This window comes from Stegastes partitus, unplaced genomic scaffold, assembly GCF_000690725.1.
Source record: "Stegastes partitus isolate 25-593 unplaced genomic scaffold, Stegastes_partitus-1.0.2 Scaffold516, whole genome shotgun sequence".
Classification (NCBI taxonomy): domain Eukaryota; kingdom Metazoa; phylum Chordata; class Actinopteri; family Pomacentridae; genus Stegastes; species Stegastes partitus.
Window position 1 is genome coordinate 353,362 of NW_007578247.1, and position 22,432 is coordinate 375,793.

General features: G+C 43.9%; 1 protein-coding gene across 5 annotated transcripts in view; it reads left to right on the forward strand.

Moving 5' to 3' along the window:
• The window catches only part of arhgap12b (Rho GTPase activating protein 12b), a 72,099-nt gene that overhangs the window by 33,001 nt on the left and 16,666 nt on the right, over positions 1-22,432 (forward strand). For 3 of the 5 annotated variants that reach the window (XM_008287720.1, XM_008287721.1, XM_008287725.1), the window contains exons 3-5: positions 20,960-21,232; positions 22,051-22,206; positions 22,338-22,418. In XM_008287720.1, coding sequence (XP_008285942.1) covers positions 20,960-21,232; positions 22,051-22,206; positions 22,338-22,418 — 510 coding nt within the window. The remainder of the gene's footprint in view (positions 1-20,959; positions 21,233-22,050; positions 22,207-22,337; positions 22,419-22,432) is intronic. The other 2 variants (XM_008287722.1, XM_008287723.1) reach the window with 1 other exon arrangement.

The window sequence follows — 22,432 nt, forward strand, 5'->3', positions numbered from 1 at the left end:
ATTTGACTGAATTCCATGTAGCTGCTTCAGTTTTAGAGGCCTGGTAAAGTGCTTTTTTTTTTCACAGCAGACAGTTTAACTTGGTAAAGCTGGGAAAGCACAGCTGGAATTAAAACAGTGGCTCAGTTCCATCAAATGTGTCAGTGATCAGAGAGCCAGGACCTCCTCCAACTGGAATGCAGCCTTCATCACTGTTATTGTAATGTTATTAAATACACCTGTGCTTTTCTTGCTGTGACATGTTAAGATATCTGCCATGAAAAAGATCTGCTGATGACTAACCGCGACACCTGAATGGAGCAGAGCCCTCGGTGATGTTATTAGTACCACCAACCAAACTAAAAGGAATACACCAGCATCGTGAACCTTCACACGTAATGCAGCAATTAACAGTGTAATTAGTCGACCATGAAAAAGAAGACACCTCCATTAGTGTGGGCAGTGCATTGTGACAGTATTGTAATGTGATTCTAACCACTACAGCACACCATCACTGCATTTTACTGTACTGTTATTGACAAGCAAATCCAAACCTGCCATCTGTTTGGGAAGCGAGCAGCCCTAATATCGTTATTCTGCACAGTTTTATTTGTCCCTTATGTCCTGTGAATATTGACCAGCAGAGACCACAGTTATCACCTTTGCACTCAGGGTGAATTCATTAGACATCAGTGTGATTAGTCCTCACAGGGCAGCTGTTTTTTTTCATCGGATTCTAAGTTAATGGCTCCTTATAAAGGTTATTGTTTTATCCCTCCATGTCAGTCAGTTGTCAAATAACACATGTAGATTTGTTTTAACAGATTTGTGTTTGAATACTATGATGCTCGTGCTTTACGTGAAAATTGAGGAGATAACCCGAAACATAGCAACAGTAAAACTGCAATGAGTGAAACAATGAGTGATTTAAATGTCTTTGGAATCTGGTTTGTTGTCCTCTTTGGTCTGTTTATTGTAGTAATTTTTCACTTCAAAAAACGGTAAAAGTAATGTTTCCCTTGTGCTGCTGTGGTTCAAACTGAAGCTGATGTGTTTTTATCCTTGCTATGCATGTTTGAGGTAATGTGTATTTGGATAAATATCTTTGAACCATATATGAACCAGGACCAGAGATAGAATTGCAAATCAACCCTCTGAAAGTCAAACACTTTCAGTTTTTTAAAAATGTTTCCTCCTGTGATATTTTTCCTCCCTGTGGGCTCACCTTTCTCTGCAATATAAAGTCTTCTTTGATTATTTAATTTGCATACATTTTAAAAACCTGCATTTCTGCACCATGCACAACATTTTTTTGAACTGCCCACAAGTATTACAGATACAGTCGTGACTCGACAATCCAACACCAAATGTAAAACCTTCTTTTATGTCAGATAGCAAGGCTGTCGGATTGTCAAGACGGAGGTCAAGATACAAGGAGGGCTTGATGCTTGAAGGGTCATTTGTTGTTAATATTTATTGTTTATAGTTGTTATAATAATATAATAATAGTAGGGCTGGTTCGAATAGCACTTTCTGGTCTCTGGATATTCAGGCCCAATTAATGATGAATATCTGAATGATCGGGGTGGTCGGGGGGACACTTCCACCCCGGGGAGCACTCCAATGGGGTGGAAGTGGCCAGAACGCAGTGCACAGGCAGTACTTGGCTGCTGATGCTGGTTTTGTTAGCGGTCACAGTTCTGTTTCCACCATCGGTGGCGGCGGCAGTTGCGCTCCACCGTTACCATCCCTGTCTACTTCCGTAAACACTGAGCATGCTTGCGGCATGTGACATTGTTTTGTCCTCTTCTGCGACACTTTTGGATCGTATGAAATTCACACAGCAGATCACATACAAGTCATATTTAATTGGAAATGTGAACTCACAAGAAAAACAGATTTCAGAAAAAAATCTGAATTGAGCATTAAGTCCTGCAGTCTGAACGTAGCCAATCTGTTGGATTGATCAGTCAGATAATACGCCGTTATCATTACTGGTGACATAAAATGTCACGTCGGAGTCGGAATCCAAGGCTGTCGGTATGTTAAGGCTATGGTCTATGGGTTCCATCCGTTTTTCTTAAAAACCTGTCGGATAGCAAGGTTTTCGGATGGTTAAGGGTGGGATTATCGAGTCACGACTGTACTGCAAAAAAAGAAAAAAAGACAACTTATTGTTGATATTCTGCTACTTTTCTTCATTTTCTCCACACTTACCTCCTGCCTGTCCTGTGTGAACACGGCCTGCAGCTCAACTAAAAAAATTCCCTATTTTTTGTCATGTGTGTGTCAGAGGAAGTGCAGAATGATCTGTTTTTATAGAATCTGGTGCAAACTGTTGGGCACATTTTTAGTGAGTTGATGATAAAGTGCTTTTAATTAAATATCATGGTTTAATTGGATTGGATGGATGGATTAATTTATCAACAGAATGGTACATCAATAGTCAGAATGACATGGCAAGTTGAAAATCCAATGATTCTTTCTGTTTTAGTTTCTTGCTCAAATGATATAACTTCTTAGATTTGTTTTTTTAAGCCAAGTTTGTCCGTCCTGTTTAAAATGAGGTAAATACTGGATCTGTTGAATGTGCTGCAGCAGTATGACTGAGCTGTGTGTGCAGCAATGTTTCATGTCAGAGGCTGAAACTGAAACCATCATGTCAACCTGCCACCTCGCCAAAACGTCCTTGAACACAGCACAGAAGTGTTCTGTGGGCAACCCTGACCTCTGAACTCGCTGCAATGGTGGCAGGAGAAAGACATTTCTCCGATGTCGATCAGTGAGAGCACATTAATCCTGCAGCGTTTGACTATGCGTGTGATCTTGTGTAAAATGAACACATGCAATCAATGTGGTATCAACAGATATGTAGGCCTTAGTAATCTGTCAAATAGTTATCACCAGTGGCGAAATGTTAGCGGGGCGTCCGTGTTATCTAACATGTTGATATCTCAGCTCTGACTGCAGCTGACTCTTGATATATTTGGCATCTGCACTGTGAAGACAGTAACTTGATCTGTTTTTGTCACAGTCCCAGCTCGCCGTGCTCGTGTGTCTGCAGCAGGAGAGTTTTTAGATGTGTGTACCTGCACGTTGCTCGCCAGAGTTGACGAGTAACACATTTTTGAATCATTCATTTGAATTTATCTGTTGATGTGTTTGAGCTGTTTTAGGGAGAGCAGTTTGAAACATTAGTTTTATTTCAGCTGAGAAACTGTCATTGAAATCATGGCTGCAGTGGACGGCATGACACATCCTGTTATTTTCTTCTCAGCTGCTCAGGACTCATAGGAACCTGAATACACACACTAACACACACACACACACACACACACACACACACACACACTCACACGGTACTATGAGGTGTCAGTATAGCAACATGTTTATAGCAGTCATTAATTCATGAGACTGACGCAAAATCTCCGCTACTACAGGTAATCTGCTTCTCCTGAAACCCAATCCTCTACAACAGGACGTGCTGAGCGCCTGTTCCTTGTATCGGTGATGTTTTTCCTTTGCATGCTGAGGCAAACACTGTGTTTGTGAGAGTATCGCACATGTGTCAAAAAGGGATATGTGGACATTCTCCTCATCTCTCGCAACCACAAAGGCTCATGGGAAGTGTTTTTGATGTGTGGAGACAAGAGACTTGGCAAGGTAGACAGTCTGAGGAGAAAATATACACAAAGTGTAACCGTGCAAATGTTCCAGCTTTGTTCTGCTGCAGAGTGGAAGTGACCTCTGGTTCAGGCTCTGGTCACGTTCATTAGAAACGAACACCGGCTGCTGACGCACACCAAGACGCCGGCAGTTTAACAAATTCATGTCAGTGCGATTAAATGCGAAACATGCTGGCTTGTTTAATAACTAATGGACAGTACATGCCAATGCACTGGGAACGGGATCTTTGGTTTGGGCTCGGTGCCGTACTGCCAACTGAGTAAACACCTTGATGCTCCAGCACTGAATGATAATTTAGATGATGGTGTACTCTCCTACTGAGAGGCCTTTCAACATTTATCCTACTGACATATTTAACATACAAGGAATACCAGAATTACATTATTGGTCATGCAATTAGTGTCATCTGAAAATAAAGATGAGTATTTTAGGGGGTTGGGACTGCAAGGTGGGGCAGTGGTTAGCACCGTTGCCTCGCAGCAAGAAGGTCGCCAGTTTGTATCCTGGTGAGGACACCCGGGATCCTTCTGCGTGGAGTTTGCATGTTCTCCCCGTGCAGTGTGGGTTCTCTCCGGGTTCTCCGGCTTCCTCCCACACAGTCCAAAAACATGTTGAGGTTAATTGGTGATTCTAAATTGTCCGTAGGTGTGAATGTGAGTGTGCTTGGTTGTCTGTCTCTAAGTGTAGCCCTGTGATAGACTGGTGACCTGTCCAGGGTGTCTCCTGCCTTCACCCTGAGTCAGCTGGGATAGACTCCAGCCCCTCACGACCCTAGTGAGGATTAAGTGATATATAGATAATGGATGGATTTTAGGAAAGTTACAGTTAATTTGCATATTGCACAAAATGAAAATCCATACTTTTGCTTAGTATGACTTCTAACTTTTATTCTGCTTATCATCCTCAATTACTACTTAAAAGCTTATTTGTTTGCAGTAACTTCAAGTAAAAATTATTGATGTTACTTTTAGATGTTTTAAAATTTTAGCAAATCCACATCTAGCCAGTCCTGATCTGCGTGCTGTTGTTGCCAAACAAACCAACACTATAAAACTATGTTGTAGATTCATTACAGCCAAACGCATCCTGGAAAAAAAACCTCCTCAAACTCTTCTCCTGGCATAGCCCCTGTTCTTGCCGATATGTTCGTGATCTGACTGCATGTCAGTGATATTCTTGACACAATATTTTTGTTTTATCTTTTATGATATAACATTCATTTGACAGTCAAGCGTTTTATCACATATTTATGTATTTTAATTCTGACTTTGAACATACATCAGCGGAGCAATAGGAAATCTGTCCGTCTCCCTCAGAATGACTGACACAGTGCCCCTTTCCCCCCGATGATTCTTTATATTATGACCCGTGGCAAACACAGACCCAATAAATAACTCTGTTTATTAAAGCTGCATACGTGGATGTGGATTATCCATGTTCTACGAGTACAAAACCAGTCCATAAGAAAACTGTTTTCCAAGCTGATGGGGAAGAAAAGGTTCACACAGACATTAGCCCTATCCCACACCTTGTACTGTCAGGAGACACGTTGCATTGTGGGCAATGTAGGCATGTGGTTGTTACAAAAGATAAACTGTCTATTGTGAGTCTGACAGTGTTATCGGAGTGCAATGTTAAATCAGCAGAGCACTGGAAGCCTGCCCTTATCAACAACATTAAGGACCGACCTCAGTACACTTCTCGGGGCTCAATGGGAGCAAATCCCTGCAGCCAGGATCCAACATGTGGTGAAAATCCTGAAACCAGAGGAGTGAGAGCTGTTCTGGCAGCAGATTACTGCCCCATGGTTTTGCAGTGAGATGTCAAACATTCACATATAGGTATTATGTTTGGCTGTTGGTTTGCTTTTTGGTCATTTAATGTATTAGTACAAACACTCTAAGGTATGTCAAGAGATGATTTAAATGTTCTAATGTTCTGTACTTTCCCTAATTTTCTACATTTTGGACTCATAATCATTCTCGCTGTTTCATGGTAGTGAATCAGTGCCCCTCCTTCAGCCCTCAGAAACCCACCGAGTCTCTCTATCTGTTTCTGCATAAACACAGCAGATTAGCAGGAAGATTTGAGGGAATATTAATAACCTCTATAAACCACAGCCAGCTGCCTCCCAGTCCAGCGCTAAAGACAGAGAGAGAGTGAGAAAGCTGCTGGAGGTTTTTTTATTTTTTATTTTTTAAACATTTTTTTATATGAGCTGGTTCCAAAGCATAATGAGCTGTCACAGAGTGATTATGTGCTTTTATGATGTCGTTTGTGCTGCCTGGTAATGCATTCACTTAGTACAATAACATGTATTGTATCCAGTGTGAAGTAATGTTACACTAAAAAAATACTCCTGTCTCTAGCTAAAGACAAAAATGGATTGGAGGTGTCAGTTGGTCGGACCTGGACTGGTGTTGTGTGTAGCTGCAGACCTGTCTCCTCTGGTGCTGTTCCACTGTTGCTTTTGAGAACTGATATGGGTAGCTAATAGGCCTTTCACACCAAATTAGTAACCAGCAGAATACCGCATCTGGGTTGACCCGCGTAGGCTTCTCCGGTAACACTCTGCTCTGTGTGGCGGGAGGTTTTCTGCTCGTGTCCGGTCCACATCAGACCATGGAGTGGAAATGTCTGGTTTTGATGGCTGTGTTTAAGCTGGTGGTGTAACACTGACTCTGTGTTGCTCCCTCCTGCATACCAGCACAGTAGAAGTCTTCACTGATCCAATCTGAAACTAACTAGGGCTGTTTCCAGACCAAAGTGTTTGGACGTTCATGTGGAGTAAAGATGCCAACCAAGAACACACCAGCATCCCTGCTTTAAATCCACAAGGCCTGGCACCTTTGCTGCATCCATCAATCCGTCTCTTCCTGTTGTCTCTACTGTTGCTTCCTGTGACGAAGTTGTTTCGTTGTCTTAATTAAAGGATAATTCTGGCTCACCCAACGCAGGGTTATTAGGTCAGCCGGCACGTAGTCCCTGATGAAGATTCCTTATGCTGCTAGTAAAATGGCCGTCTGGTTCTGATCAGGCAGCCTGGCAGACATCGGGTCAGAGTTTCAGCACCGTGTACAAGGCATGATTTGTTGCATTAATATGCTGTAAATCTTCCATTTTTCAGATTATTACACATCAAAGGCTGAGTTTTTTCCCCGTGTTGAAATGTTTTTTAGGATGCGTCATGTGATGGCAGCAAATAATAGATGCTATTGATTAAACAAAGAAAAACTGATACTGGTCACATCTGAGAAGCTCAGACCATCAAAAGTTCCACATATCAGCCTCAAAAACAACTTCAAACAATTAACTGATTATCCAAATAGTTGTACATGCATTTTGTTGTCTGTCATTTCATCAACTGATCTTTCAGTTCTACAACCAAAACCTCCACTTCCCCTCGGCCCCGCCCCGCCCCGCCCGGCCAGCCATTCAGCACCCAGGGAAGGGAGCCGGTGTAATTAGCTTGAACCAATCACGCTGAAGGCATTAGCACAGGATTAGTTATTAACTGGGGGCTTAGCTGTCAGCTGTCAGCCACACAGGAATGCTGCTAAGCCTCTGCTTCAGCCCTGTGCTCCCTGCCACCAAGAAATGGAGAGAAAATAAAAATTCTGGAAGCAAAATAGTTCTTAAAATACAGTGGCGCTGTCTGCTGCTCTGTTCTGTTAATAGCCAGAGCCACGGGTGGATGGATCAGACACCAGCTGTAAATGTCTCTGTTTCATGTGTAGCCTGGGTGCTGCTCTTTTCATGTCCTAGAGATGTTGCTGCGGAAAGGAGAAAAAAAAGCGACGTGAAACCAGGCGCACCGTCTGCGTTAGCATTAATTAACCACGTTTTCATAGTCAGAAGTGTCAGAATGTAATGCGTAATGTTTAGTGGTGTCAGAACAGAACAGCCTCTCTGTTTGTTTTGGCCCTGCAGTGGGAGAAAACCCGATGGCAGCGAGTTTGAACACAGAGTCTTTGTGCTGCAAAGACCACTCGAAATGAGTAATAAGAGCAAGATTTGGCAATGCCGGTTCCATTAAAGAAATTGAATTTTCCTTCGGCGTGTCATCGATATTTTTCCCCAAAACCTCTCCGCAACTAAACAGAACAAATTGATGCTGTCAGGGTGCTGGCAGGTCGTTTGACTTCTGCAGCCAGAATTCATTTATCAGACCCCTTCCCGTTCTGTCTTCTCTCTCAGGAGTGCACGCAGAATCCATCACATCCTGTTCTTCCTTTTTATTGGATGGTTGTGCGGGTAACAGATTGCAGCGCAGCTCTGTCATCTCGTCCCACAAGTCTGGCTGTGTGTCTCACACTTTGATCGGAGAGCACAGACGCTGGCTCTCAGCTTGTAGTGAAAGTACTGTGTCTGAGTCCAGGTTTGGCTTGAAATGAAAAGAAAGAGGAGGTCAAGAGGAGGAGGAGGGGTGGGAGAGCGGCACCCAGACTGGACAGACTGCTGGGGGTCTGGGAGTCACTGCTGCAGTGCAGATCTGTGGCCTTTGACCCCCCAAAGAGTAGAAAAACGTAGGGGTTTCTGCATAGCATGCACATGTGCACATGCATTTTCTTTGTTTCCCCATGTTGCCTACACAGTCCAGTTCTCTCAGTACTTCTCAGAGTAAAGGCCAGGTCACACCAGCATTTAAAACAGTGAACTTTGTGGTGACTTTAATTATTCCAATGGAAGCTGTTCACAGGAGTGAAGTAAAGAGTTTTTAGCTTAAAGTGCAACTGGAGTAGTCTGACCTGTGAATTTGTCCTTTTGACCAACAGCAAGCTGTTTTGACAGCACTGACCTTTAACAGGGGACGGACCAGTGAGTTCAGAGTGGCGATGCCTCTTATAGCTTGTAATCTGTGCTGCGGCGTTTTCTTTTATTTAACTCCCTCTGTCAGCCTCTCTGTGGTGCATGTTTGAATAAACTTTACCAAGCAAGTTAAATTAACAATTTCTGTTAGAAAATTCATGAGCTTTGAGACCTTTATTTTCTTCCTTAAATTGCTTTTTGACAAGGAATACGGTGTTCATGTTTGGGCAAAGTGGAGGGAGGGAGTAAACCGGAAGGAGCTACGAAAAAAGGATACGACTTGTTCTTGGAGAAAAAGCTTCAAGGGGTATTGTTAGTTCAGTCAGATAGCAAGCGAGCAGCGAGCAAAGTCATGCTTGTGTATAAAAGATGAATGAAACCTCTGGGTCTGAAAAGAGAAGCCAACGCAGAAGTATTTTTCACGTGTTTCTTTCTAATGACCAGCAGGGGGCGACTCATCCTGTAGCAAAAAGAAGTCAGATTGTATAGAAGTCCATGAGAAAGTGATCCTACTTCTTTCTTGATTTGTTACAAAACAAACATTTTCCTAATGAATAATCACTATTTTCAAGACTTTGTGAATGTGGCCTGATGTTTCTTTCGTAAACTTTGGTCCCACTAAGAGGAAGATTGACCATGAAGCAGGATGTGGTTTAGGTCAGGGTGGCCTTGTCATTACTTCTGTGTGTCTTTGAGTATCAGTCAGATCCACACTTGGTTTTAAAAGATGTCTCAGTGTTAAATTTGTGGCCTCAAAGCGGTCATCTACAAATCAACAGGTGGTGTGATGTCACTGCATCCATCTTTTATATTCAGTCGATGGAAGTGAGCTTGTCTGCTGAATGTTTGTATCAAACTTTTAGAACCAAATATCTTGCAAAGAGGCACAAATAGAGTTTTTTTTTTTTTAATGTCACTAGACCAGTGGAATCTGTGTGCAGCCAGGCTGAACAGATCTGATGACTGTTCTGAGAAAACAAAGAAGCACACACCAGGGGACAGAGGGACTCATCACGCCCAGGTGCTGCAGGGACACAGGTGGAGCCCACCTGAAGCTGCTTGTTACACAAATCATATCATCCACGCTGACAGAAAGCAGCACATGCAAAAACATGGTTTCCAATCGTCTCTCTCTCTCTCACAGACACGCAATCAAGCAGCTGTAAGCACTGACCTGGTGATATTTGAGATACATACCCAGACACACTCACATTCTTAAACAGAGCAGGAATGTCTCCTTATGCTTTAAAGAAAGGATTGGGGCTAAAAAAGGAGATGTCTGGCTGATTCTGACTCATCTGCGTTTGCTTTCACACACTGACGAGCGTTTAGTCCTAAATAGAAGCCAAACCCTGTAAAGTATTGTTGCCTATAAAATAACCATGGACACGTTGTCCCAGATATGAATTCTTTGATTCCATGTTCTAGTTAAGCTCACTTACAGGCTCTCACTCCTACAGTAGAATGTGCAGCGCAGTGCTGCAGACTGGTTCTGGGCCAACGACAGCGTCTCCCCATATGCACATGAGACTGAACATGGCTGCAGGCTTCCCCCGTCCTCAAAATCCGCCCTCTCCCTCCTGCTCATTAACATTTCAAGAGGAAAATTTGATTGGAGAGGAAGTGCATGGCACAGTAAAGCCCTTCTGTTCCTCACGCAGAAGGCAAACACATTGCAGAGATGCTGTTTGAACAAGTCACCGAGTTTGTAAAATAATCTGAAACGATGTAAAACAGATCATTTTGACACAAAAGCTCTAATTCATCTGTCAATTGCAGCCTGTTTTCTACGCGTTTAAACCATTTTCGCAGCCTTGAAGCTTCTTTGTCTGCAGTATCCAGGCAGCAGCAGTGTCTGTTAGACCAGTTATTCTCCAACGAGCTTCTCGTGCTTTATCAGAACCGGGATGTCTTTCCACAGACACAAACTGACATTTTAGCTGAGCGCTATCAGCTCAGGACCAAAAGGTTAATTGCTCGCATCTCTGTCAGGTTGTGAGCCTCACCGAATGCTCTGATCCGTGAAATGAAAGTAGCTGTCGTCATCCCCACGACTGAAAAGATGCTGACTCACTTTCATCTCAGGGTTTCTCAGATTTTTTTTTTCCCCCTTACACTCACAAACCCCGGTCATGTTTTGCTGACTTGTGTGAGAGTTTGTGAGTGAAGTCAATATTCAGATTCTATTAACATTTTTTTTTTCTTCGTGCATTCACTATTCCAGCTTCTCTCCCAAGCTGACTCTCAGGTCTTTTCTCACAGGATGCCTTTCTGAACTGCAATGCAAGGCAGGAACTGGTTGCTAAGGGAAGTGAGGAGCAGTGTGCGAGTGTGTGTGTTTTTTTTCTCCTGTGCATGTTGATACATTGCTGCTGGATGTCAGTGTCGGCTTGTGAAGAGAGACGGGGGGGGGTTTGGCTTGTGAAATGCCACAAATGTGATGATGGGGGAGTGGGCGAATGTGGTCTGACTGACGGCCAGCGATGCGGAAATGTAGGTTAATCTGATCATATGGACGCAACCATCATCATCAGCATCCTTCCTCCTGGAGCGGAGGGAGAGGAGGTGACTGCGGGAGGGGGCAGCGGGGCGTTGGCAGAAGAGAAAGGAGAAAAAAAAGAAGCAAAGAATGGCCAAAGAGGTTGATTATCAGAGGATGCAGCGAGAGGAAAAGAGCAGCGAGTGTTTTGCTGCGTGTGTGCGGAGAGAAAAGTGGACAAGAGAGGGGAAGCAGAAGCGAGAGATGAAGGCGGCGGAGGGGAAGAGGTCAGCGCAGAAAGATGAGAGGACAAAAGAACAGAGGGAGCCGGATTGATGCATCAGCTCTGAGGTGGTGCGCCCTCCACCCACCCTCCCTCCTCTAACCCTCGCGGCCCGGCTTCAAACGCTCCTCTGCGTGACCGCCTGATTGGCTGCAAGTCGCCATGGTCACGGATGCAGCTCCGTCAGTCACCATGCCACCTCTCCCCGCCACCCCGCCTCGCCGCACTTCCTTTAACCTGCTTTCATCTAATTCAATTACACAATCACATTATGTAACAGCCGTTATAGAGGAAACGCACGCCGCTCTGAGGTGTGACACTGACACGCTCGCCATCTGTGACAGATCAGAGGAAGACCTTTTCAGTGAGACAGAATAATTATTTTTTGCTGCTACATTACTGCAGTGTCAAGACAATCACACTTTACAGCGTGTGGTTTGTTTATTTGTGTGTGCAGCCTTCAGGTTGAAATGTAGTCACCTTTAGATTAGATCTATGGAGGAAGTGTTGAGGTCTGACTAATGCTGCCATGTGTATGAAGCAAACAGAATTATTAGAATGAATCATTAATATAGTGTAAATATTAGACAGTGATATCAGTAAAATGCAGTACAGTTTACCTACAGCTTCCATACATTTGAATCAACACCTCAGTGAGTTATTCCATCTCACATTTTGGTTGCTATATCTTCCTGGTCAGGCGCTGCTAACTGAAGCGTCACCAGTTTTTGTTCTTGAAGATCTAAAAGCAGCAGCATGCTTAAAATCAAATGCTGTCAGACTGTCTAACAGAAGAACTGACATAAGAATTGGGAAGAGGAGCTGCACCCAAGATAAAAGAAACAGCCGTGCCCTCTTTCCAAATCTCTACCCAGCCGTCCAGGTGTGAGAATTTCTCTCAAGCTGCCTACTTTCATCTTTACACAGATACTTGCACAAGTGCAACAACATGAATGTTCTAAACAGGTGTGTGTTCAATAGCAGGCGCTGTTGTTGTTGTACAGTTTGTCACATGCAGACTATAGAGATATAAAGAAGGCTGAGTTTTTGGAGAGAAATGTGAGAGGCAGGAGGAGGCTGTGACGACAGGTTTTTCACCTTCATTTGTGCCCATCAGAAGTGTAAATGCGTCCTGACCCCTTAAGATGAATGGCAGATCCATTTTGTATAAGCAGGTATATTTTTAGACGAAGCAATTTAGTAATTTATGCACAGTGCAGGTAGTCAGACTTGCCGTTCTGTGACACACTGGAAGCAAGTGTAAAGTCTGGAGAACTGATGCAGTACGTTCTAGTTTCTTTGTCTCCGTCAGGATCCAGGCAGCTGCAGCTCTCTGGGTCACCTATACATTCTGAATCAGCTGCAGTTTCTGAATCGGCCGCAGTTTCTGAATCAACTGCAGTTTCTGAATCGGCTGCACCGCAGCATTAGAGCTCTGACTGAGATTTAACACATAATAAATCAGTGTGTGAGCCGGAGCAGGGCTCTGTGCAAACTGCTGCACTGACACCCCTGATGTCTCCAAGTGCAGCATGGAGATGCTGCAGAGTGGGTTGCCATGTGCGCACTGAGAAAAACCCCTCCCCCTCACGCTACTCTCCTCATGGCCAGATACATTTGATGGAGACTCCCACCCACTCACCACCGCCCCTGCTCCCTGCCTGCCCTTCCAACCCAAGAGAGACACCTAGTGGACTCGATGTGTAACTGCAGCCCTGCGTCCCCGCTGCCCTCACCCTGACCTGCACTTCTTTACACACAGAATTATTTATGGTTTAATTTACAGCGCACTGCCAGGCACAGTCATTTAGTAGTGATTGTACAAGCACAGTGGGAGAAGAGGCTGGATGGAGTGAGGGGAGGTAGAGGAGAGGGGACTCATGGAGAGGTATTCCCAACATGGTGATAAATACGAGGGCTACAGCGAGCTGTAACACAGCATAATCTCATTGGGCTCCATTAGCAAGCCAGTCCTCATCAGCTCCTTTGGTTTTGCTGTGTGCGTCTGTTCTCCTCTGCATTCACATTCTCCATTAGAGCTCTGAGTTGAATTAATGACACATTTCCATGCTGGGTGTGCCTACACACTCTCCAGCCTGCATAATGCATTCTAATGCAGTTTGTGGGGATCCTATACTGTACTGGCCTGTAGTCTGAAACTCATTTATCACAGCGGCGCAGACAGGCTGCTGCTGCTGCTGCTGCTGCTGCTGCTGCTGCTGCTGCTGTGAAGAAGGCCACTCTGTATTCAACAGCACATCTCTCCCTCTCCCCTCATTCCCACCTTCTATCTCTCACGCCCTCCATTCCTCATTTACACCTCCCTCGCCCGAGCTGTATGAGCGATCTGCTTCCGCCCCCTCAGGTCCTTTCTATTTTTAATTACCTGTCAGGGACCCCGGGTCTTGATCCCAGGACTCCCTGCTCTCTGCCATATCTCATTCACTTCAGCCAGGACTCTGCCCAGAGAGTATAGTATGAACAGTGAGCTGAGATTTATGATCAGGCAGTCGTTGAGACTACTTGCAGTGAATTGTGGGAAGAGCTTGTGTTCACTGACCACCGATGTGAACATTTAATAAGTGACTGAAGTTCTTCATTATCACTGCCTGCTATAATATGTAGGATTAGTGGCCTATAGCTTATTACAGATATACACATGTAGATCTGTACTGAACAAGAGGACCTGTTAATAAAGAACATTTTCAGAAATGAAAACTACTGTAAATGACTGAGGAATACATTTTAAAAAAGGTTTAAATTTGTATTATTTTTAATCACACACTAACATGTATGTAATATTTGAAATGTTTTTCAAGACAAGACTGTAAACATAGCAGTGACATATTATGTGAAGTCAGTAGCCACACTCGAGAGCAACATTTGCAGTCATTTGGAATCATGCACTACCTGGAAAGCTGATGATAAATGCGTCCAGTATTGACTCTTCTGTTATTGTGTTTTGGTTCCAACCTGCTCCTGAGGGTCAATATCTGGCTCTGAACTAAAACAGCAGTTGAGGGCTGAAAAAACGAATCAAGGAGCTGAAGGACGCTCAAACAAGCACCGGGTCCAGTGATAGTTGTCTGCAGGTTTATCAGGACACGTTGCTGTTCTTACATTACACATACACTGTGTGCACAATTAGAAGGTAAACTGTATTAACAGGATTCATTTCATTATCAGTCACTCTGAACCTCAAACTTTAAGTTTAACAAAGACAAAGTGAGGTTTGTCTTTTTCAGTGGACTTTGTAGGTGAGCACAAGTATTAGGAAACAATTATTTGTAAGTTACATGAAGTTATCCCATCTCACTTGTTTAATTAAAACTTTTAGGTTAAGTGGAACAAAGAAGTAGCAAAATGACAAATAACAACAATTCTGACTTTCCAAGAATATTCAGCAGCCAGTACCACTCTTTGTTAGAATAGTTATCATAACCTTTCATCCATAGAGTCAGGCAGTTTCTTGATCTGTTTACGACCAACTTTAGCTGAAGCAACAACCACAACCTCCAAGAAAGTTCCCTGTAGAAACTGACAGTAGGTTCAGAGGCTCATTTTCTGTTCATCTTCAGCCTAAAATAGCCACAGGCCAATCGGTCTGCTCCATCTAGAGCCACTCTCGTATCCTCTGTCCATTAAACCTTTAAAAATCTGTCTTCAGAAATGTCTTGCAATCTTGATGATTCACCTTTGAGTCTTACTCAGCACCACTGAGTAAGACTAAAACAGCCTCCTTTAACTCGGCCATGTCTCTGAGCACCCGACACCTTCTACTCCTGGACGCTGTAGGCTGCAGGAATGTGATGATACTGGAGGACGATGGCTTCCTGGTAGCTTCACAATATGTTTTTATTTCATGTCTTTTACACCTTATTTGTGCCTTTTTTTTTTCTTTATTCGTTTTCTCCAACCCTGTTGACTTTTCACAACGCAGCATACAGTTGGCCGGTGGTTGCCAGGTAGACGTCAACATGTAAACACACTAGCAGTGTTGTCATGCTGTCACCAGATTTTTAAAACCTCAAAATGCTGCAACTGGCATTTACTTTCTGCAGCCTGCATGACAGCAGATATGTCTTTAGTAATGCTCCTGGATTTTTACTCTAGTTGAAGATCAAAGTCTCTTGCTGCAAGCATAAAACCAAGAGGAAACAATACAACACAAAGTCAGACAGAGTTTGTGTAACGCGTGTTTCAAAGACAAAAAGCTGCTGCTGTAATGTTGAAACATCCTCAGTATGTTGCTACATATATTTAAGAATGAGGAGGGAATATCTTCCTTTTCATAGTGTGTCAGAGTGACTGACACTTCTCAGCTTTCTCAACACTTTTTTTTTCTGCAGGTGAATGATATTTGGCTGCATCCACGCTAATGTGTCTTCATCTTAAAACACCTGCTAGATTTACCCAGAGCGTACACTATGGTCTGGCGTTTTAGGACCTCTTAAATGGAGACTTTTGGAAACTCTGCTGACCCTGTTTTAGTGTAAAAACTTTGGGGTTGCATTTTAATATGGATGGTCAGTAATGACACGGACGCCCATGTTCGTCATCTATCACACAATCTGAACCTTGACTACATGCTGTTGCTGATCATGTTGTCTATTCTAGCAGCTCGTATGTGGTTACATTTATTTTTTAAAGTCATTTTTTGGCCTTTTTTATATAGGACAGTGAGGAGAGAGACAGGAAAGTGGGGGAGGAGAATGGGGGGAAGGACTTGCAGCAAAGGATCATGAGTGGGATTCAAACTCATGGCCACTGCATCGGGGACTTTATCCCCTGCATGGGGCGCTAGCTCAACAGGGTGAGCTATAGCAGCGGCTAAACTAAATTTTGAATCCTTTTTACACCAACACGTGCATGCATGCCCAGTGAATGTGTGTTTTCAGGTGTGTACTAGTATGCACAGAGATTATTTCTGAAACTTGCCACAACGCCTGTCTGAATGGAGATTGTATTATAGTATTAGTGTTGCTTGGATGTAGCCTTAAACTGATTCTTTTTTTTCTCACTCTTGCTTTCTCTTCCTTCCTCTTCTTTATCATAGTGTCTTGTGTTGCACTTCAGGTGAAAGACGAGTGCAGGGCAGAGTTGCAGAGTAGTGGAGATCTGTGGTTTTATCTTTCCTCGACACACTGAGCCCATCTGCTCTGGTCGGGTTAAATATAGAGCATGACTTTGGTGAAACTGTCCAGACTCGTCTATACGTCTGTCAGTACCCACTTTGACTCAAACACAAAGAAACAGAGTGCGATAGGGGAAGCTCACTACTTTTGCAGTACCATTTCCTGTTGTGTCAGATGAGTTTGTGTACTCTGCTGTGTGTCTGTCTGTGTGCATGTGTGGGGTAGAAAGATCGTGTTCCCCTTTGCCTTCTGTCAGTCAGGTCTCAGATTTCCTCCTGCCTTATAGCGGAACGTTACACAGCGAGGAGGACAGAAAGAAAGAAGTGTTTGAGGTGGTGAAACCACAGTGTGTGTCCCGTCACACTGGGTGGCCGCCGTGCATCGCCATGCGTCGTGCATTCAGTGTGTTCAGAGGTTACAGGAGAGCCGGGGAGGATGACGACGACGTGTTTGTGTGCAGCCCTGGATCCAAGGTGACAGAAATTAGTCATGATGGACGTGAAAATATGTGCACTCTGCTCGTCGGTGATACTTTGGTCGTGTCAGGTTTCTTTACACTGTGTCCACTAGATTAATATAGAACAGGGAGTCTGCTTTGCCAGTACAGATGGATTTCATGTCCTCTAGAACAATTAATTTCTCTGTCCTGTTCCTCAGACTGCCCATTTCTAGTTGGAGGACTTTCCATCAGCACTGGCAGCCACTATCAGCTTTGTTCTCTTTAAACTGTTAAATTAGATTCCAGGTAGCATTAATAACGTCCTAACAAAAGTTTGCCAGTCTGAAATTAGCAGATACTCCGTGACTGCCGTGTGCCAGGGAAACACTTTATGCTGACTTCAATTAAACATTTAGTAAAAGTGTCTCTGCTGTCTACTGCTGTTCCAGCAATGTTAGACTTCTGTCTCAGCATATGGTGCACGATTCTCTGATACACAATAGTCTGTTTCAATACAATAGAGCCAATATTGTCTCTCGACATCACTTCTATTTTGAAATTTCGTTTAGTTTCAAGTTTCGGTTAGTCATCTCTTCTTTCTTTTTATAGAAATGTTGCAGCCTGATTGATATACCGACTGAGTCATTGTTCTCGGTCGGTTTTAACTTGGTTGTAGGAGTTTAGGTTCATTAATGCTCATGGACTTGGTGAAGGTTGTTGCACAGGTTCGTTTCATTTCAGTGCTACAACATGAGTGCGTAGCAGCGGTTGTTAGCATGCTGTATGTCTGAACTGAGTGCAGCTGTGACCGATCGGAATGTCATCGTGTTTGCAGGTTTTTGTCATAAACCAAAAATACTGGATAATTTAAGGTTTTCATTAAAGACCTGTCTCTGTGTATCAACGTTAGAAGTGTCATCCGTGAAGATAATCCCTTCCTGCTTAACGTGGCTTAGACGTAACTCTGAACTTTATGGAATTCGAGCAGCAAACATTCAGGGTTGTTCAGGCTGCAAGCTGAGGTTGGACTGATTTAACGTCACATCATTATTTAACAGCTACACCTTGTACATTGTGCAGCGTGTCTGACCCGGAGTTTAAACTGTTGTCGGTGGTTTTACAGATTCATGTCGTCCTGCTTGTGTGACAGTCGCATTTGTGATGGTGTCTCATGAGAATCCTCCTTTATGTTTCAACTCTATTGGACAGACTGTCAAACTAAAGCTTGATTTAAAAAAACAAAACATGCGGATTGCTGCTTCTTTGTCCACCACCACTTCTCCGCTCCACAGCTCGAGCACGCCAGCTCACCAGTAACCTGATTGGATATTTATGAACCCTCCACTGGTAATAATCTGCATATTGTGCACCGTCTGATCAGTCCATCTGCTACAGAGAGCCCTCCTCAGCTTTGTCTCAGATAACAACCCACGTGAGCATGAATGAAAAGCTGCACTGGTTTGCGCTGATTAAAGCTTTGGATGTGTTGATTGACAGCTAAATGATCTATTGACAGTACAACATGCTGCCTCAGTTTTGATCATTCTTTTTAAATCATGCAGTGGCTTCATGTTGGTGCAACACAAAATAGCCTTTTAAACCGAAGCTGAAGGCAGCATGAATAATACAAGATTAAACGATTGTGACGTGTGTGGTGTGCACGTCAGTGGACCCATGTTGCTTCACACTCCTCTCTGTCCACAGTGATTGTTAAATTATTCTCTGAAAGCAGAAACCGCTGAAAAATGTTTTGGTTTAACTTCTGTCAGAATGGACGTTGAAGCATGTTAATTACTCCTCCACCGGATACAGTCGGGTTTGTCTGGGCTGAGTGGAATCTAAATAGATTCGACCCCAGCCTTGCTTTCGAGCCACACTCAATCATTTGCATTTAGACTTGATCATTAGCACATTATTCCCTAAAAACCCAATTAAAGCTGCAGCACTCTGGCTCCATATCTGGTTGTGACGGATGAGTCTGAACCCGAGTTCAGCCAAACCATCATCTCTGTGGTTCGCCTCGTTGCTCGGGCCACTTGCTTGTGTGTTGGACTGAAACCGAGAAGCAGCGGGCAAACCTAACTGAAAACAGCAGGACGCCGCCGAAACCTTTGCTCTGCTGCAGCATGTGTGCAGGATATTAAATAATAATTTATGTGAAAAATATTCCTGTTATTCCAAGACCGGCAGGAAGTCCCATCTGTGTCCTGAAAGCGGCTCAAATCCTCCTAACTGAAGTGTGTTGCCCCCACATTCCTCACCTGTAACAAACAGGGGCGGGGTGCGGCGCTGGCTCGGCCTCTGATATCTGATTCGTTTCTGTACGTGTGGTGCTGGGTCTTCACTGGAGAGAGACACGAGGCTGGCGTTAGTCTGTAAGACTCAGCTCCAAAACCCCCAAATATTTTTCAGGGAATGCAGAACGTTAAATGTTCTGAGCTGTAGCCATGGAAACGTAGCTTTCTGCCTTTTGTGGAGTGACCTTCGGATGCTGCCAAGTTTTAAAAGACCACCTAAAAACTGTCTTTGATGAGTGTTTGCACTGACACTGTGGGGCCATGTAGTGTTTTTTTTCGTGGTTAGTGGTTACTCAGAAAAGAAAATTGAATCTCAAATATCTGTCAAGTGTATTCACAAACTGGGTGGCATAATGGAGCAGTGGTTACTACTGTTAGCTCACAGCCAGAAGGTCCCGGGTTTGAAGGCTGCAGCTTTTCTGTGTGGAGTTTGCATGTTCTTATTGTGGGTTCTCTAGTTTCAAAGACATGCATGGGAAGTAATTGGTGTGAATGTCTCCTTGTTCTAGCTTTGTGATGAAGGGTGACCTGCCCATAGTTTACCTGTTACAGCTAATGGATGGATATTCACAAATAAAATGGAATAATGCTCTCAATGCAAAACATTTGCATTAATTAATTGTCTTCCAAGTTTTTTCCTCTCATCAACCTAATTAACAAATTACACCAGTGTTTTGCACAGAAGCCAGGTTCTATCTTATCTCTTCTTCTACTTCCTCTGGTCTTTGCTGTGCAACACGCGTATCTTTGCTGGCTTCCCCATCGCTTTTATTTAACCAATCCATTGTTGCATAACTTTGAGCAATATTTATAACGGCATGGTTGCTAAGAGGACGCTAGTTCTGTTTACTGACAAGAGACGGGTTCATTTATCTGTTAGGGCTCTGATGCAACAGACATATTTAACAAGCATTATTTACTTGTCTATTAGTTAAAAACAATGTTACCATGCCTAACAGGTGTGCTGTGGAATTTAGTAGTAAAACCTGGAATACATTTTAATCCTCGACGTGAAATCTTGGAAGATTTAAAGGAAGTCATCCGTGACTTTAGCCCTCAGCTACATGTGCTCCCAAACAACTGGTTCAGGCCTCTAAGAAGAGCCTCAGAAACTCAGATTTCTGCTGTTCCAACCTCCTTTAAGAAGTCAAATCATTGAAACACACTTTAATCTTTATCTTTTATCGTATGGCTTGCATTTAAATACCAGTAGCACTTTATCTTCATTGCGTTTCTTTGGTGTTCTTTGAGTTGACAGATAAACGATTGCATAACTTTGTTGAGTCCATGTGGTTGAAGCACCCGGTTAAAATCGCACCGATATGTTTTAAAGTATCTGCAGGCCACATGTGGCACTTGATTTGATCAGCAGCTGCATCCTGCCATGCAGACTGTCAGAGACACTCGCTGGCTTCCTCTGCGTTCTCCACACCTCACTTTCATTCTTTGATATAGAGGAGCTGGTTTGTTGTGCTGCAGTTTTTAGGCTTTGCCGCTAAATACAGTATGCATGTTTTTAATTCTACGTTTGCTGCAACAAACAGCTCAACTGATCACATTCCACAGTCGAGCCCAGGATGTGATAGCTGCTGGTTTTTGTCCCGGACTGAACATTCCAGCAGATCTCAGCAGACACTGAAGTGTTCTCGTGGTTCCTTCTGGTTATGGAATTCCTGGAATATCACAGGATTTTCAGAAGAAAGTCAGAATACTCATGAAGTCCCTGGAGAAGTCAGGGAATGTCAGCTAGAAAATAGGAAAAAGTAGAACATGCAGATCTTCCATTAAATCTTGAACGAATGATACATCTGAGTTGCTGATCTAACCTCCTTTCCTCTCTTCTCCCTTCAGACTACGTCACCTACAGGTCAGGGCCGGTCCGACTCGCCGGTCTACACAAACCTCCAGGAGCTGAAGATCTCTCAGTCCAGCCTGCCACCCGTCCCCTCGGGCTCCCCGCTCCACATCCTGGGCGACTGGGAGACCCACAAAGATCTGAGCGGCAGGCATTTCTACTACAACCGAGCCACGGGCGAGCGGACCTGGAAGCCGCCGCGCACCAGGGACACCAGCAGCAGCACCAGCAGCTTCCGAGCAGACAGCCACGGCACAGCAGAGAGTGAGGTGAGAGTGTGTAGAGTAGTGTTGCACCAGAGACTGAAGTGATGCTAAAAATCATCCATTTCTGGAGATGGTCTTGTCCTAAACATCAGATTTCTGATTATATGCCTCACATTGGCTCGGAAACTTGGATAAAGCGTACACAAACACCATCACCACTTCCCTCTCCTGTCTGGTCAGAAGAAAGCAATCGTTCTGATCACATGCCGAAACACAGGAATCAGGTGCTCCCCTTGTATGAGCGAAAATCTGAGCTGAAGCCACGGTTCTAGAGGACCTAAACAGTCTGTAAATGGACTCTCTGGCAGTTTGTGTTAAACAAACAGACTGTGGCGAAGGTGTGGTGAACCTCAAAAGCCTTTTAGAATGCTGTTGTGGTTGCTGAAGGTAGAGTAACAAGAGCGCCTTTGATGAGAGGAAATCCTGGTTTCCTGTCAGGCTGCTGTTTCCTTACCAGCTGTCCAACGCTGCCTCCATGTGGTGCTTCTGTGTACTGCAGTCTAATTTCTGTATCATTATGAGTCTTCAGATCTAGGTTCTGGTTCAAACAAGAATGGCTGAATTGCTCCAACGTGCAGCTTTCCATTATGTTGCACCGAGAACCCTACTATGGAAGCACTCTAATAAACGAAGTGGAAGTTACTCTGGTATCCTGAGTTGCCCTACAGGAGATTAAAAAATACCACAGATTCTCTACTGAGCACCAGAACAAACACATTTTTTTCTATTTTGATTGTAATGTTGTCCCCTATACTTTGTTGTGTTTATTCTGCTGATGCTTCTCTTAAAACTTGTGTCATGAAACCCTCCACCTCATTCAGCCTCCTTCCCCTCAGCCGCTGTCCTCGGAGGAGAACTGCCACAGCACCCACTCTAGCCAGTCCGACAGCCAGTACGGATCGCCCCCAAGAGGCTGGTCCGAGGAACTGGATGAACACGGACACACCCTCTACGTGTCCGAATACACGCAGGAGAAGGTGGGATCTGGGTTTATTTATAGATAATTTAACTCAGTCTCAGCATGTTATTCTGCGGTCACCCTTAGTCATGGCACAAATATGTGTATTTTATTTTCCTCTTTGATGCTGACCAGTGTTTGTGTTTGCAGTGGATAAAGCACGTGGATGAACAAGGTCGGCCCTATTACTACAGTGCTGATGGATCCAGGTCTGAATGGGAACTGCCTAAGGTAAGAGGACCTTT